The sequence below is a fragment of the Eleutherodactylus coqui genome, chromosome 8 (genome assembly GCF_035609145.1).
Source record: "Eleutherodactylus coqui strain aEleCoq1 chromosome 8, aEleCoq1.hap1, whole genome shotgun sequence".
Classification (NCBI taxonomy): Eukaryota; Metazoa; Chordata; class Amphibia; order Anura; family Eleutherodactylidae; genus Eleutherodactylus; species Eleutherodactylus coqui.
The window spans coordinates 139,857,993-139,870,097 of NC_089844.1; the positions used below are offsets into that span (position 1 = coordinate 139,857,993).

Below are 12,105 nucleotides of genomic sequence, written 5' to 3' on the forward strand. Positions count from 1 at the left end.
TCAATATTTCCTAGTATTATTTCTATAAAGGGGTTATCCAGGTTATAAAAATATGGGATCGGTGGGGGCCTGGCACCCTGCCAATCAGATGTTTGACGGGTCCATGGCATTCAGGGGAGCGCTGTGGCCTCTTCAGTGTCTACATCTGATTATGATCCTGTTTGTACTCAGACTTTTGTGCTTGCGGTTCGGAATACTAAAACGTTCCCCATTCACCTCCATGTGACAACGCTGAAGTATTCAGAATGGCCGCTATGAAAAGTACGAGATTGTGAAAAATGCACCTTTTCTTTCATATTGAACTTTTCTGGACTTTTTTTTAGTCCCTCAATAGGACTTGAAGATGTGAAGGTTCAATTGCTAGGATAGTACACTGCATTACTTAATGTAGTGCGTTCTACTAAGCCTATGACAGCAGCTTATTAGATTTTCCTCCTGCTGCCATGGACACTCATTGGTACCTTGGGGTGCCACTGAGTGACAGGAAGACCCCCCTCCCCGTGTCATCTGCTTACATACTACGGTTGCTATTGTTGCATGTAAAGGGTTAAACTGGAGGATCTGAGGTTTCTCCATTCCTGGCAGTTAGAGCAGGAGCCTGGCTGTTAGTATGCCACCACCTTAAAAAGATGTTTGCGCGGGTCTAAAACCCATTAGTGACTGCATGCAGCGCCTTTTCTCTAACGCAAATGAGAATCCAGCTTTTCTGGTATTTCTCTCCCATAGACGTCCATCGTTTATTTTGTCCATGGGACAGGTGATAAGTGGCTGTTTGCTGGGGGCCTCACCGATCACTGAAGCCCCCTTCAGTGATCGGTGACGATGCTCAGCTGTCTCCGTCGCCCCACAGACATTGAGTGGAGCTACAATGTGCATTCCCACTTCTCCTTGTGCCAGCGGTGCCCTGGTGCCCGACGGCTTCTCTGCCAGGTAACGAGATAACAATATTATAAATGGGACATGGCAGGTGGGGGTCCCTGTTACAGATCGGGGGCCCTGGAGCTTCACAATACACCTCCATAGTAGACTAGACTTTTAAAAACGATGACAGTTGGCATACAAATTGTGTAAAACACATAAAATTGGTGAACTGCCAATCTTTTGCCGAAACTTTGTCGGAAAAAAATCCGCTAAAAAATGGCTTGAGGAGACTCATCAAAACTGGTGCAAAGGAACAATGGAGTAGTTGCCCATAGCAACCAATCAGATTGCTTCTTTAATTTTCAAAAGCAGTCGCAATCTGATGTGTTGCTATGGGCAACTGCTCCACTTTTCCCTTTGTACCAGTGTAGATAAATACCCCCATGTCTCCATATGGATACCCCAATACTTCAGTCTAATACATCCACAAAATCTGGACCTTCCGCGGTTCTGAGGCCGGCTTCACACGAGCGTATGTGTATTCGCGTTCGCTTGGGTGCGCCGTCTTTATGGAATATACAGGGCTCTTTTCCATGCACATCGGCGTATTTTACTGGACTTTTTGTGCGCACAAGTCATGAGCAGTGGTGCACCAAAAAGTGAAACCCCATCGATGCTCCCCGCCATAATTAGTCTAATGCCTTCAAGATGCATTCTTCTTCCTGTGCGATTATGCAGTGTTTCGCACATCTCTCAGCGTATTGTGCATCCCCATTGACTTCTATGGGGATTTTGATGTGCAAATGCACAGGAAAATAGTACATGTTGCTTTTTTGCGTGACCTAGGGATGCATTCACATGGGCGTCAAAAGCACCAAGAAGCTAGCTGCGCCAAAAAATCACAGCTAATGCACTAGAAAATTGTATGAATGGGCGATTTGCGTAATAAAGTTCCGAACATCAGATGTGTGTTATCACCCATTCACATGGCTGGGAAGATGCACTGCTTGAGAGAGAAATGAAGGGAAGCCCCAGGGATTCCCTTCATCTCACCAGAGCTTCCCTTCATCTCCCTGGGATTCCCTTCATCTCCCTGGGATTCCCTTCATCTCCCTGGGATTCCCTTCATCTCCCTGGGATTCCCTTCATCTCACCAGGGCTTCCCTTCATCTCCTCGGCATTCCCTTCATCTCGCTAGGGCTTTCCTTCATGGTGGGGATGAAGGCAACCCCCAGGAAGATGAAGGCAACCCCCAGGAAGATGAAGGGAAGCCCCAGGGAGATGAAGGGAAGCCCAGCCGAGTATCTCCCAGCTTGTCTCTAAAGATTCGTGGGGCCGGCACGGGTGACAGGTGAGTTGCAGCGGGGAGCGGGGGGGGGGGGGGGGGGGGGTGAGAGAGATCTCACCTCTGTTCCTCCCCGCTCTCCCCCACGGCTCCCCGCCCCCCGCCGGCCCCCGAATCTTTAGAGACGAGCGGGGAGATACTCGGCTAAGGCACTACTCGCTGGAGTAATGTGCCTTAGCGAGTATACTCGCTCATCTCTAGTCAAGACCTATCTTTTTGCGCAGCAGGGAATTTCAGTCACTGCGTTCAGCGAATGATTCCATTGGCAGGCACTAGTTCTACGATATACGATTATTTTGCACGTATAAGGCCGAATGTACATGGCCGGGTCGGATCCCGCAGTGGAATCTGAACTGGTGCCCCTGCATACCTGTCCGCAGTGTTCGTTACCTGTAATGCAGATGTGCCGGCCGGTGCACATGTGCAGTACAGATGAAGCCGTGCCGTCACTAGGCGATGACACGGATCCTGTGCACAGGCCACGGATCAGACAGCTTTCGTTGACTTCAATGGAAGCCGTCCACGTGGAATCCGCACTGAAACAGGACATGCTGCGATTTTCCATTCCCTGCGTATAGCAGTCACAAACATGCCGCTGTGAAGCCAGCCGTAGACGTGCGGATATGGTTGTAGATTTTCCGCACAGTTGTATATTCTTCAGAACATTCCAATTCTTGTAAAAGTGGTGAAATGACTTTTTTTCCATTTCCCCCCAATGGGAAGGTTATAAACGTTTCCCAAGACATCGCATGTACAAGAAGTAGTGCCATTGTAAAGCCCCGCTCGTCCGCCAAGCAGCGGGCCGTCATGGGACTCGGTAGCTGCAGAAACAAAAAAGTTTTTCTGTTGCAAGTGAAGAAGAAAAATTGAAAAGGAAGACGGGCCGCGGCAGGAAGGGGTTAATCCTGGAAACTATTTGAAAAGTTGCAAAGATGCCTAGCGGTCATGAGAAGAATCGATGACTCCCCCCCCCCCCCTAAACGAGATCGGCCGAGCTGCCACGGCGGCCCCCCGCAGCCCCTGACCCCCCAGTCTGGAAGATTCCAGGTCGCGGCGGAGGGAGGTGCCAGAGCAGCATCTTTGTGGCTTTTCCTTGTTTGCTAGTGAAAGCCGAGCCAGAGGCTTGGAGCCGAGCAGCGAGGAGGAGGAGCCGCAGCGCACTGCTCACTATGCCCCACTGAGCCCTGCCAGTGCGCCCGCTCACCCGCCGCTGTCAGCACCATGGCCCAGGAGCGCCTGCAGCCCCGGCTGTGCCACATCCAGAAGGGGGAGCAGGGATACGGCTTCCACCTGCACGGGGAGAAGAACAAGACTGGCCAGTACATCCGCAAGGTAGAGCCCGGCTCCCCGGCTGAGCTGGCCGGCCTGCGGGCGGGGGACCGGGTGCTGGAGGTCAACGGGGAGAACGTGGAGAAGGAGACCCATCACCAGGTACAGCCAGGGTCCTGATATACCGCCATGTACTGCTTATACTACTTATGGAGGGTCCTGATATACTGCCATATACTACTTATAAAGGGTCCTGATATACCGCCATGTACTGCTTATACTACTTCTAGAGGGTCCTGATATACCGCCATGTACTGCTTATACTACTTATGGAGGGTCCTGATATACTGCCATATACTACTTATAAAGGGTCCTGATATACCGCCATGTACTGCTTATACTACTTCTAGAGGGTCCTGATATACCGCCATGTACTGCTTCTAGAGGGTCCTGATATACCGCCATGTACTGCTTATACTACTTATAAAGGGTCCTGATATACCGCCATGTACGGCTTATACTACTTATAAAGGGTCCTGATATACCGCCATGTACTGCTTATACTACTTATAAAGGGTCCTGATATACCGCCATGTACGGCTTATACTACTTTTAGAGGGTCCTGATATACTGCCATGTACTGCTTACACTACTTCTAGAGGGTCCTGATATACCGCCATGTACTGCTTACACTACTTCTAGAGGGTCCTGATATACCGCCATGTACTGCTTATACTACTTATAAAGGGTCCTGATATACCGCCATGTACTGCTTATACTACTTCTAGAGGGTCCTGATATACCGCCATATACTGCTTATAGAGGGTCCTGATATACCGTCATGTACTGCTTATAGAGGGTCCTGATATACTGCCATATACTGCTTATAGAGGGTCCTGATATACCGTCATGTACTGCTTATACTACTTCTAGAGGGTCCTGATATACCATCATGTACTGCTTATACTACTTCTAGAGGGTCCTGATATACCATCATGTACTGCTTATACTACTTCCAGAGGGTCCTGATATACCATCATGTACTGCTTATACTACTTCCAGAGGGTCCTGATATACCGCCATGTACTGCTTATACTACTTCTAGAGGGTCCTGATATACCGTCATATACTGCTTATACTACTTTTAGAGGGTCCTGATATACCGCCATATACTGCTTATAGAGAGAGGGTCCTGATATACCGTCATGTAGTGCTTATAGAGGGTCCTGATATACCGTCATGTACTGCTTATACTACTTCTAGAGGGTCCTGATATACCGCCATGTACTGCTTATACTGCTTATGGAGGGTCCTGATATACCGCCATGTACTGCTTATACTACTTATGGAGGGTCCTGATATACCGTCATGTACTGCTTATACTACTTCTAGAGGGTCCTGATATACCGCCATATACTGCTTATGGAGGGTCCTGATATACCGCCATGTACTGCTTATACTACTTATGGAGGGTCCTGATATACCGTCATGTACTGCTTATACTACTTCTAGAGGGTCCTGATATACTGCCATATACTGCTTATAGAGGGTCCTGATATACCGTCATGTACTGCTTATACTACTTCTAGAGGGTCCTGATATACTGCCATGTACTGCTTATACTACTTCTAGAGGGACCTGATATACCGCCATATACTGCTTATGGAGGGTCCTGATATACCGCCATGTACTGCTTATACTACTTCTAGAGGGTCCTGATATACCGTCATGTACTGCTTCTAGAGGGTCCTGATATACCGCCATATACTGCTTATGGAGGGTCCTGATATACCGTCATGTACTGCTTATACTACTTCTAGAGGGTCCTCATATACTGTCATGTACTGCGTATAGAGGGTCCTGATATACCGTCATGTACTGCTTATACTACTTCTAGAGGGTCCTGATATACCGCCATATACTGCTTCTAGAGGGTCCTGATATACCGTCATGTACTGCTTATACTACTTATGGAGGGTCCTGATATACTGCTTATAGGGGGTCCTGATATACCGTCATGTACTGCTTATACTACTTCTAGAGGGTCCTCATATACCGTCATGTACTGCTTATGGAGGGTCCTGATATACCGCCATGTACTTCTTATACTACTTATGGAGGGTCCTGATATACTGTCACGTACTGCTTATACTACTTCTAGAGGGTCCTGATATACCATCATGTACTGCTTATACTACTTCTAGAGGGTCCTGATATACCGCCATATACTGCTTATACTACTTCTAGAGGGTCCTGATATACCGCCATATACTGCTTATAGAGGGTCCTGATATACTGCCATGTACTGCTTATAGAGGGTGCCGATATACTGCCCTGTACTACTTCTAGAGGGTCCTGATATACCACCATGTACTGCTTATAGAGGGTCCTGATATACCGACATGTACTACTTCTAGAGGGTGCTTATATACTGCCATGTACTGCTTATAGAGGGTCCTAATATACCGACATATACTGCTTATAGAGGGTCCTAATATACCGACATATACTGCTTATAGAGGATCCTGATATACCGTCATGTACTACTTATAGAGGGTCCAAATACACTGCCATGTACTGCTTATAGAGGGTCCAAATACACCGCCATGTACTGCTTATAGAGAGTCCTGGTACACTGCCATGTACTGCTTATACAACTTATAGAGGGTCCTGATATACCGCCATCTACTACTTATACTGCTTATAGAGGGTCCTGATATACCGCCATGTACTACTAATACTACTTACAGAGGGTCCGGATATACCGCTGTGTACTGCTTATACTACTTATAAAGGGTCCTGATATATGGCCATGTATTGCTTATACTACCTACAGAGGGTCCTTATATACCCCATGTACTACTTATACAACTTGTGGAGGGTCCCTATATACCGCCATATACTACTTATACTAGTTATACAGGGTCCCTATTTACCCCCATTTACTGCTGTCACCTCTACTTATAGAACTTATATATTATAGATTGTTCTTATATACCGCTATATACTACTTATAGAGGGTCCTTATATACCCCATGTACTGCTTATACTAGTTATAGAGGGTTCTTACATACCCCTATATACTGCTGCCACCTCTGCTTATAGTACTTATATATTATATAGGGTCATTATATACTGCCATGTATTACTTATACTAGTTATAGAGGATCCTTACATACCTCAATATACTGCTGTCATCTCTGCTTATGATACTTATATATCATATAGGATCATTATATGCTGTCATATACTACTGATACAACTTATTGAGGGGCCTTACATGGCCATATAAACTGCGGTCACCTCGGCTTATAGTACCTATATAGGATCATTATATACTGCTGTCATCCCTGCCTATACTAGTTATATAGAGTCATTATATACCTCCATATACTGTCGTCACCTCTGCTTATAGTACTTATATATTATATAGGGTCATATACTACTTATACAACTTACGTAGGGTCATTATATACTGCCGTGCACTGATTATACTAGTTACATGTGGTCATTATATACCCCATGTACTGCTGTAATCTGTTTATAGTACTTACATAGGGTCATTATATACCCCCGTATACTGCTGTCATTCTTCTTATATAAGTTATATATAGTCATTATATACCAGACATATACTGCTGTCATTTTTCTTATACTAGTTATATATGGTAATTATATACCACCATATATTGCTGTCATCTTTTCTTATGCTTGTTATATAGGGTCATCATATACTGCTGTCACCTCTGTTTATAGTACTTATATATTATGTACTGCCATATACTACTTATACAACTTATATAGGGTCATTATATACTGCCGTGTACTGCTTATATTAGTTATATAGGGTCATTATATACTGCCGTGTACTGCTTATATTAGTTATATAGGGTCATTATATACTCTGTTTACTGCTGTGCATCTCTGTTTATAGTACTTGTTTAGTGTCAATATACTGCCATGTGCGGTTTATAGTACTTATATAGGGTCATTATATACCCCATATACTGCTGTCACCTCTGCTTATAGTTCTTATATATTATGTACTGCCATATACTACTTATACAACTTATATAGGGTCATTATATACTGCCGTGTACTGCTTATATTAGTTATATAGGGTCATTGTATACCTCCATATGTAACTGTCACCTCTGCTTATACTTGTTATATAGGGTCATTATAACTGTTATCACCTCTGCTTATAGTACTTATATATTATATAGGGTCATTATATACCCCTAGATACGTCTGTCACCTCTGCTTATAGTAGTTATATAGGGTCATTATATACCCCCCATATACTGTTGTGACCTATTTTTATAATAGTTATATAGGGTCATTATATACCCCCATGTACTTCACTGTTTATACTAGTTATATGGCCATAATATATTATACTAGTTATAGGGTCATACTATGCTCCCCATGTACTGCTTTCACCTCTGCTTATAGTAATTATATAGGGTCAATATATGCAGCCCATATACTGCTGTCACCTGTCCTTATAGTAGGTATATAGTTACATAGGGTCATTATATACTCCCATATACGCCTGTTATTTCTACTTATAGTTGTTATTTATGGTTATAATATACCTTTGGATATAATACTGCTGTCATTTTGTTTGAAATAGTTATATGGGATCACTACATATCATCTGCTTTTAATAGTTATACAGGGTCATTATGTACCCCTGTATACTGCTGTCACTTCTGCTTATAATAGTTACTAGGTAGCTCATTTACCCGGAGTTGCCCGTGTACCCCTGGAGGTTCTAACTCTTTCCTGCTTATTTTCACTTGTCTTACTGTATATCTATCTATCATATTTATCTGTATACTGTATCTATCTACCATATTTACCTATATACTCTATCTTATATCTATCTAATTATCTATGTAATATCTATCTATCTCTATCTATCTATCTATCTATCTATCTATCTATCTATCTATCTATCTATCTATCCTATATCTAATTATCTATCTATCTAATTATCTATCTATCTATCCTATATCTAATTATCTATCTATCTATCCTATATCTAATTATCTATCTATCTATCCTATATCTAATTATCTATCTATCTATCCTATATCTAATTATCTATGTAATATCTATCTATCTCTCTATCTCATATCTATCTATCTATCTATCTTATATCTAATTATCTATGTAATATCTATCTCATCTATCTATCTATCTATCTATCTCATATCTATCTATCTCATATCTATCTATCTCATATCTATCTATCTCATATCTATCTATCTCATATCTATCTATCTATCTATCTATCTATCTATCTATCTATCTATCTATCTATCTATCTCATATCTATCTATCTATCTATCTCATATCTATCTCATATCTATCTATCTATCTATCTATCTATCTATCTATCTATCTATCTATCTCATATCTATCTATCTATCTATCTCATATCTATCTATCTATCTCATATCTATCTATCTATCTATCTATCTCATATCTATCTATCTCTATCTATCTATCTCATATCTATCTATCTATCTATCTATCTCATATCTATCTATCTATCTCATATCTATCTCTCTATCTATCTATCTCTCTATCTCTCTATCTATCTCTCTATCTATCTATCTATCTCTCTATCTATCTATCTATCTATCTCATATCTATCTATCTATCTATCTATCTCATATCTATCTATCTATCTATCTATCTATCTATCTATCTATCTATCTATCTCATATCTGTCTATCCTATCTATCTATGTATCTATCTATCTATCCTATATCTAATTATCTATCTATCTAATTATCTATCTATCTATCCTATATCTAATTATCTATCTATCTATCCTATATCTAATTATCTATCTATCTATCCTATATCTAATTATCTATCTATCCTATATCTAATTATCTATCTATCTATCCTATATCTAATTATCTATCTATCTATCCTATATCTAATTATCTATCTATCTATCCTATATCTAATTATCTATCTATCTATCTATCCTATATCTAATTATCTATGTAATATCTATCTATCTCTCTATCTCATATCTATCTATCTATCTATCTTATATCTAATTATCTATGTAATATCTATCTATCTATCTATCTATCTATCTCATATCTATCTATCTCATATCTATCTATCTCATATCTATCTATCTCATATCTATCTATCTCATATCTATCTATCTATCTATCTCATATCTATCTATCTATCTATCTATCTATCTCATATCTATCTATCTATCTATCTCATATCTATCTATCTATCTCATATCTATCTATCTATCTATCTATCTCATATCTATCTATCTATCTCATATCTATCTCTCTATCTATCTATCTCATATCTATCTCTCTATCTATCTATCTCATATCTATCTATCTATCTCATATCTATCTATCTATCTCATATCTATCTATCTATCTCATATCTATCTATCTATCTCATATCTATCTATCTATCTCATATCTATCTATCTATCTCATATCTATCTATCTATCTCATATCTATCTATCTATCTCATATCTATCTATCTATCTACCTACCTAATATATATCTATCTCATATCTATCTATCTCATATCTATCTATCTATCTATCTCATATCTATCTATCTATCTATCTATCTATCTCATTATCTATCTATCTATCTCATACGTATCCATCTATCTGTCCACTGTATCTGTCTATCTATCATATTTATCTGTATACTCGATCTATCTAATGTCTCTCATATATATAATCTATCAATGTATCCAGTTGATACCTCTTTATATTGTCCACATTGATATCCATTTCTTCCTATCAGAACTATAATCTACAGTGACATTACACCTCTGAATCACATCCAGCTCCTTGTGTGATAATTAGTCCCATCATCCTATGAGGGAAGCTGGATAGACGAGTTTTGGATATTATTAGAAACATGAAGTTTATGAAAAATGAATCACTGGAGGTAATGGCCGTGACGTAGAGACGCCCCCCTCCTAATAATGTCACACTGCTGGGACGCCAGGGAGCTGCTTGCTGGGCTCCTCACCTGTGTAGCTGCTTCAGCTATTCCTTCTCCGACTGCCATCATCTCAATATATCTTGCTTCATATATACTTACTAGATTCTTCTACCTATCATCAGACACCATGTCTACTTTTCAGGGAGTCAATTAGATTGGCCATTCCTGACTTTCTATTAGCCCCCAACCATACTATACCATCCTTGTGATAAGCCGTGACATAGGTGCCTTCTCTCCCCTCATCCACAGGACTAAACCTTCCCCTACGGCCGTACTGATTGTGTGGGTATCGAAGATGATGAGTGCCTGCTGAAAACTAGATTTGCATTGCTCTGCTTGGCACTATTTGGGCATGATACTTAGCAAGCCGTGGCAGGAGAGGCCATACTTGTGGCTGCTACGGAGGAGAGAGCCAGGATCCAGCTCTGGTTGGCCTTACCCTCTTTTCTTCTTGGCCATGGGCACTGCAAGAGATGAAATGGCCCGAAGGTCCCTCTGCACCCTTTTCCATAGATGTGCCCCCAATGTGGGTATGGTGGAAGTAACAAAAGACAGGTATATTAACCTTTTTGCTGACTGAGGATCCTCGTTGATTAGAGCTACGATGAGGGCAATGAGCCTAGACGTCCCACCATGATTGTCTCCCGTATTGACGCCCCATGCCCTCATATTCTAGCCGTTGTCTATTTCTGGAGCTAATATATTCTATAAGGGCGAGGTGTCACTTTAAGGGCTGGCGATGTTTCAGTAGATTATACAGAGCTGGAAGTGGTCCAGTTGGCGCGGTGCGTCGGACTAATAGAGTTGTTGGTCATACCACAGGCATGTGAAGAGGAAATGCAAGTACTTATGGTAATGTATATACCCAAGTACCTGTCACATGGATCCCCGTGTGATCTCATACCCACAGCCGTGTGTTTGTGGACCTCTGTGGGGTACAGCGCCTGGTGCCAAGTGTTATTGGGTGAATGTTATTGGTTGTCATGATCTTCATATCAAAAAATGGGCGACTATAGCGTGACTGTATCTAGTCATCTGGAACCTGTATAGAGGATCAACTGTATGGACCGAGTGGTCCCATGTAATCTGGTCATTTTCTGGTTGGGGCTTTTTTGTTGGTTCGAGAACATGCTGTGGTGCCGAGCGCTCTTTAAGGCCGGTGTCACACGGGCATAAGTGTGTTTAAGCAAACTAAGGCTGGGTTCCCACGGGGCGGATTCCCGCTGGAAATCTTGCGGTTTGGCCGCGGCAAAAAACGTGAGATTTCCGCCGGGAGAATCGCCGCGGAAAAAACCTGCGGCGGCTTTGAAGCGGCCCGGCCGCTCGCTCGTCCGCTGCGGCCGGCGCTCCCATGGAGGAGAGCGCGGCCGCAGTGGAAAGAAAAAAGAATGGACATGCTGCGGTCGGCAAAGCTGCGCCGCAGCCGCGGTTTCGGCCGGATTTACCGCAGCGGATTGGTCGTCCCGTGTGGATGAGATTTCTGAGAAATCTTGTCCGTGTAATATGCAGTGAATAGAAACCTTTGATTTCAGTGCATTTGGTCACATGCTCATATTTTTTTCTGCACATTGTGCCCAAGCAAAAAAAACACAGCATGCCATTTTTCT

General features: G+C 42.0%; 1 protein-coding gene across 1 annotated transcript in view; it reads left to right on the forward strand.

Moving 5' to 3' along the window:
• The first annotated feature begins 3,302 nt into the window (after positions 1 to 3,302).
• The window catches only part of NHERF2 (NHERF family PDZ scaffold protein 2), a 99,060-nt gene continuing 90,257 nt past the window's right edge, over positions 3,303 to 12,105 (forward strand). The window contains exon 1 of the mRNA XM_066576564.1: positions 3,303 to 3,637. Within this exon, the coding sequence (XP_066432661.1) occupies positions 3,428 to 3,637 (210 nt within the window). The 5' untranslated portion in view covers positions 3,303 to 3,427. The remainder of the gene's footprint in view (positions 3,638 to 12,105) is intronic.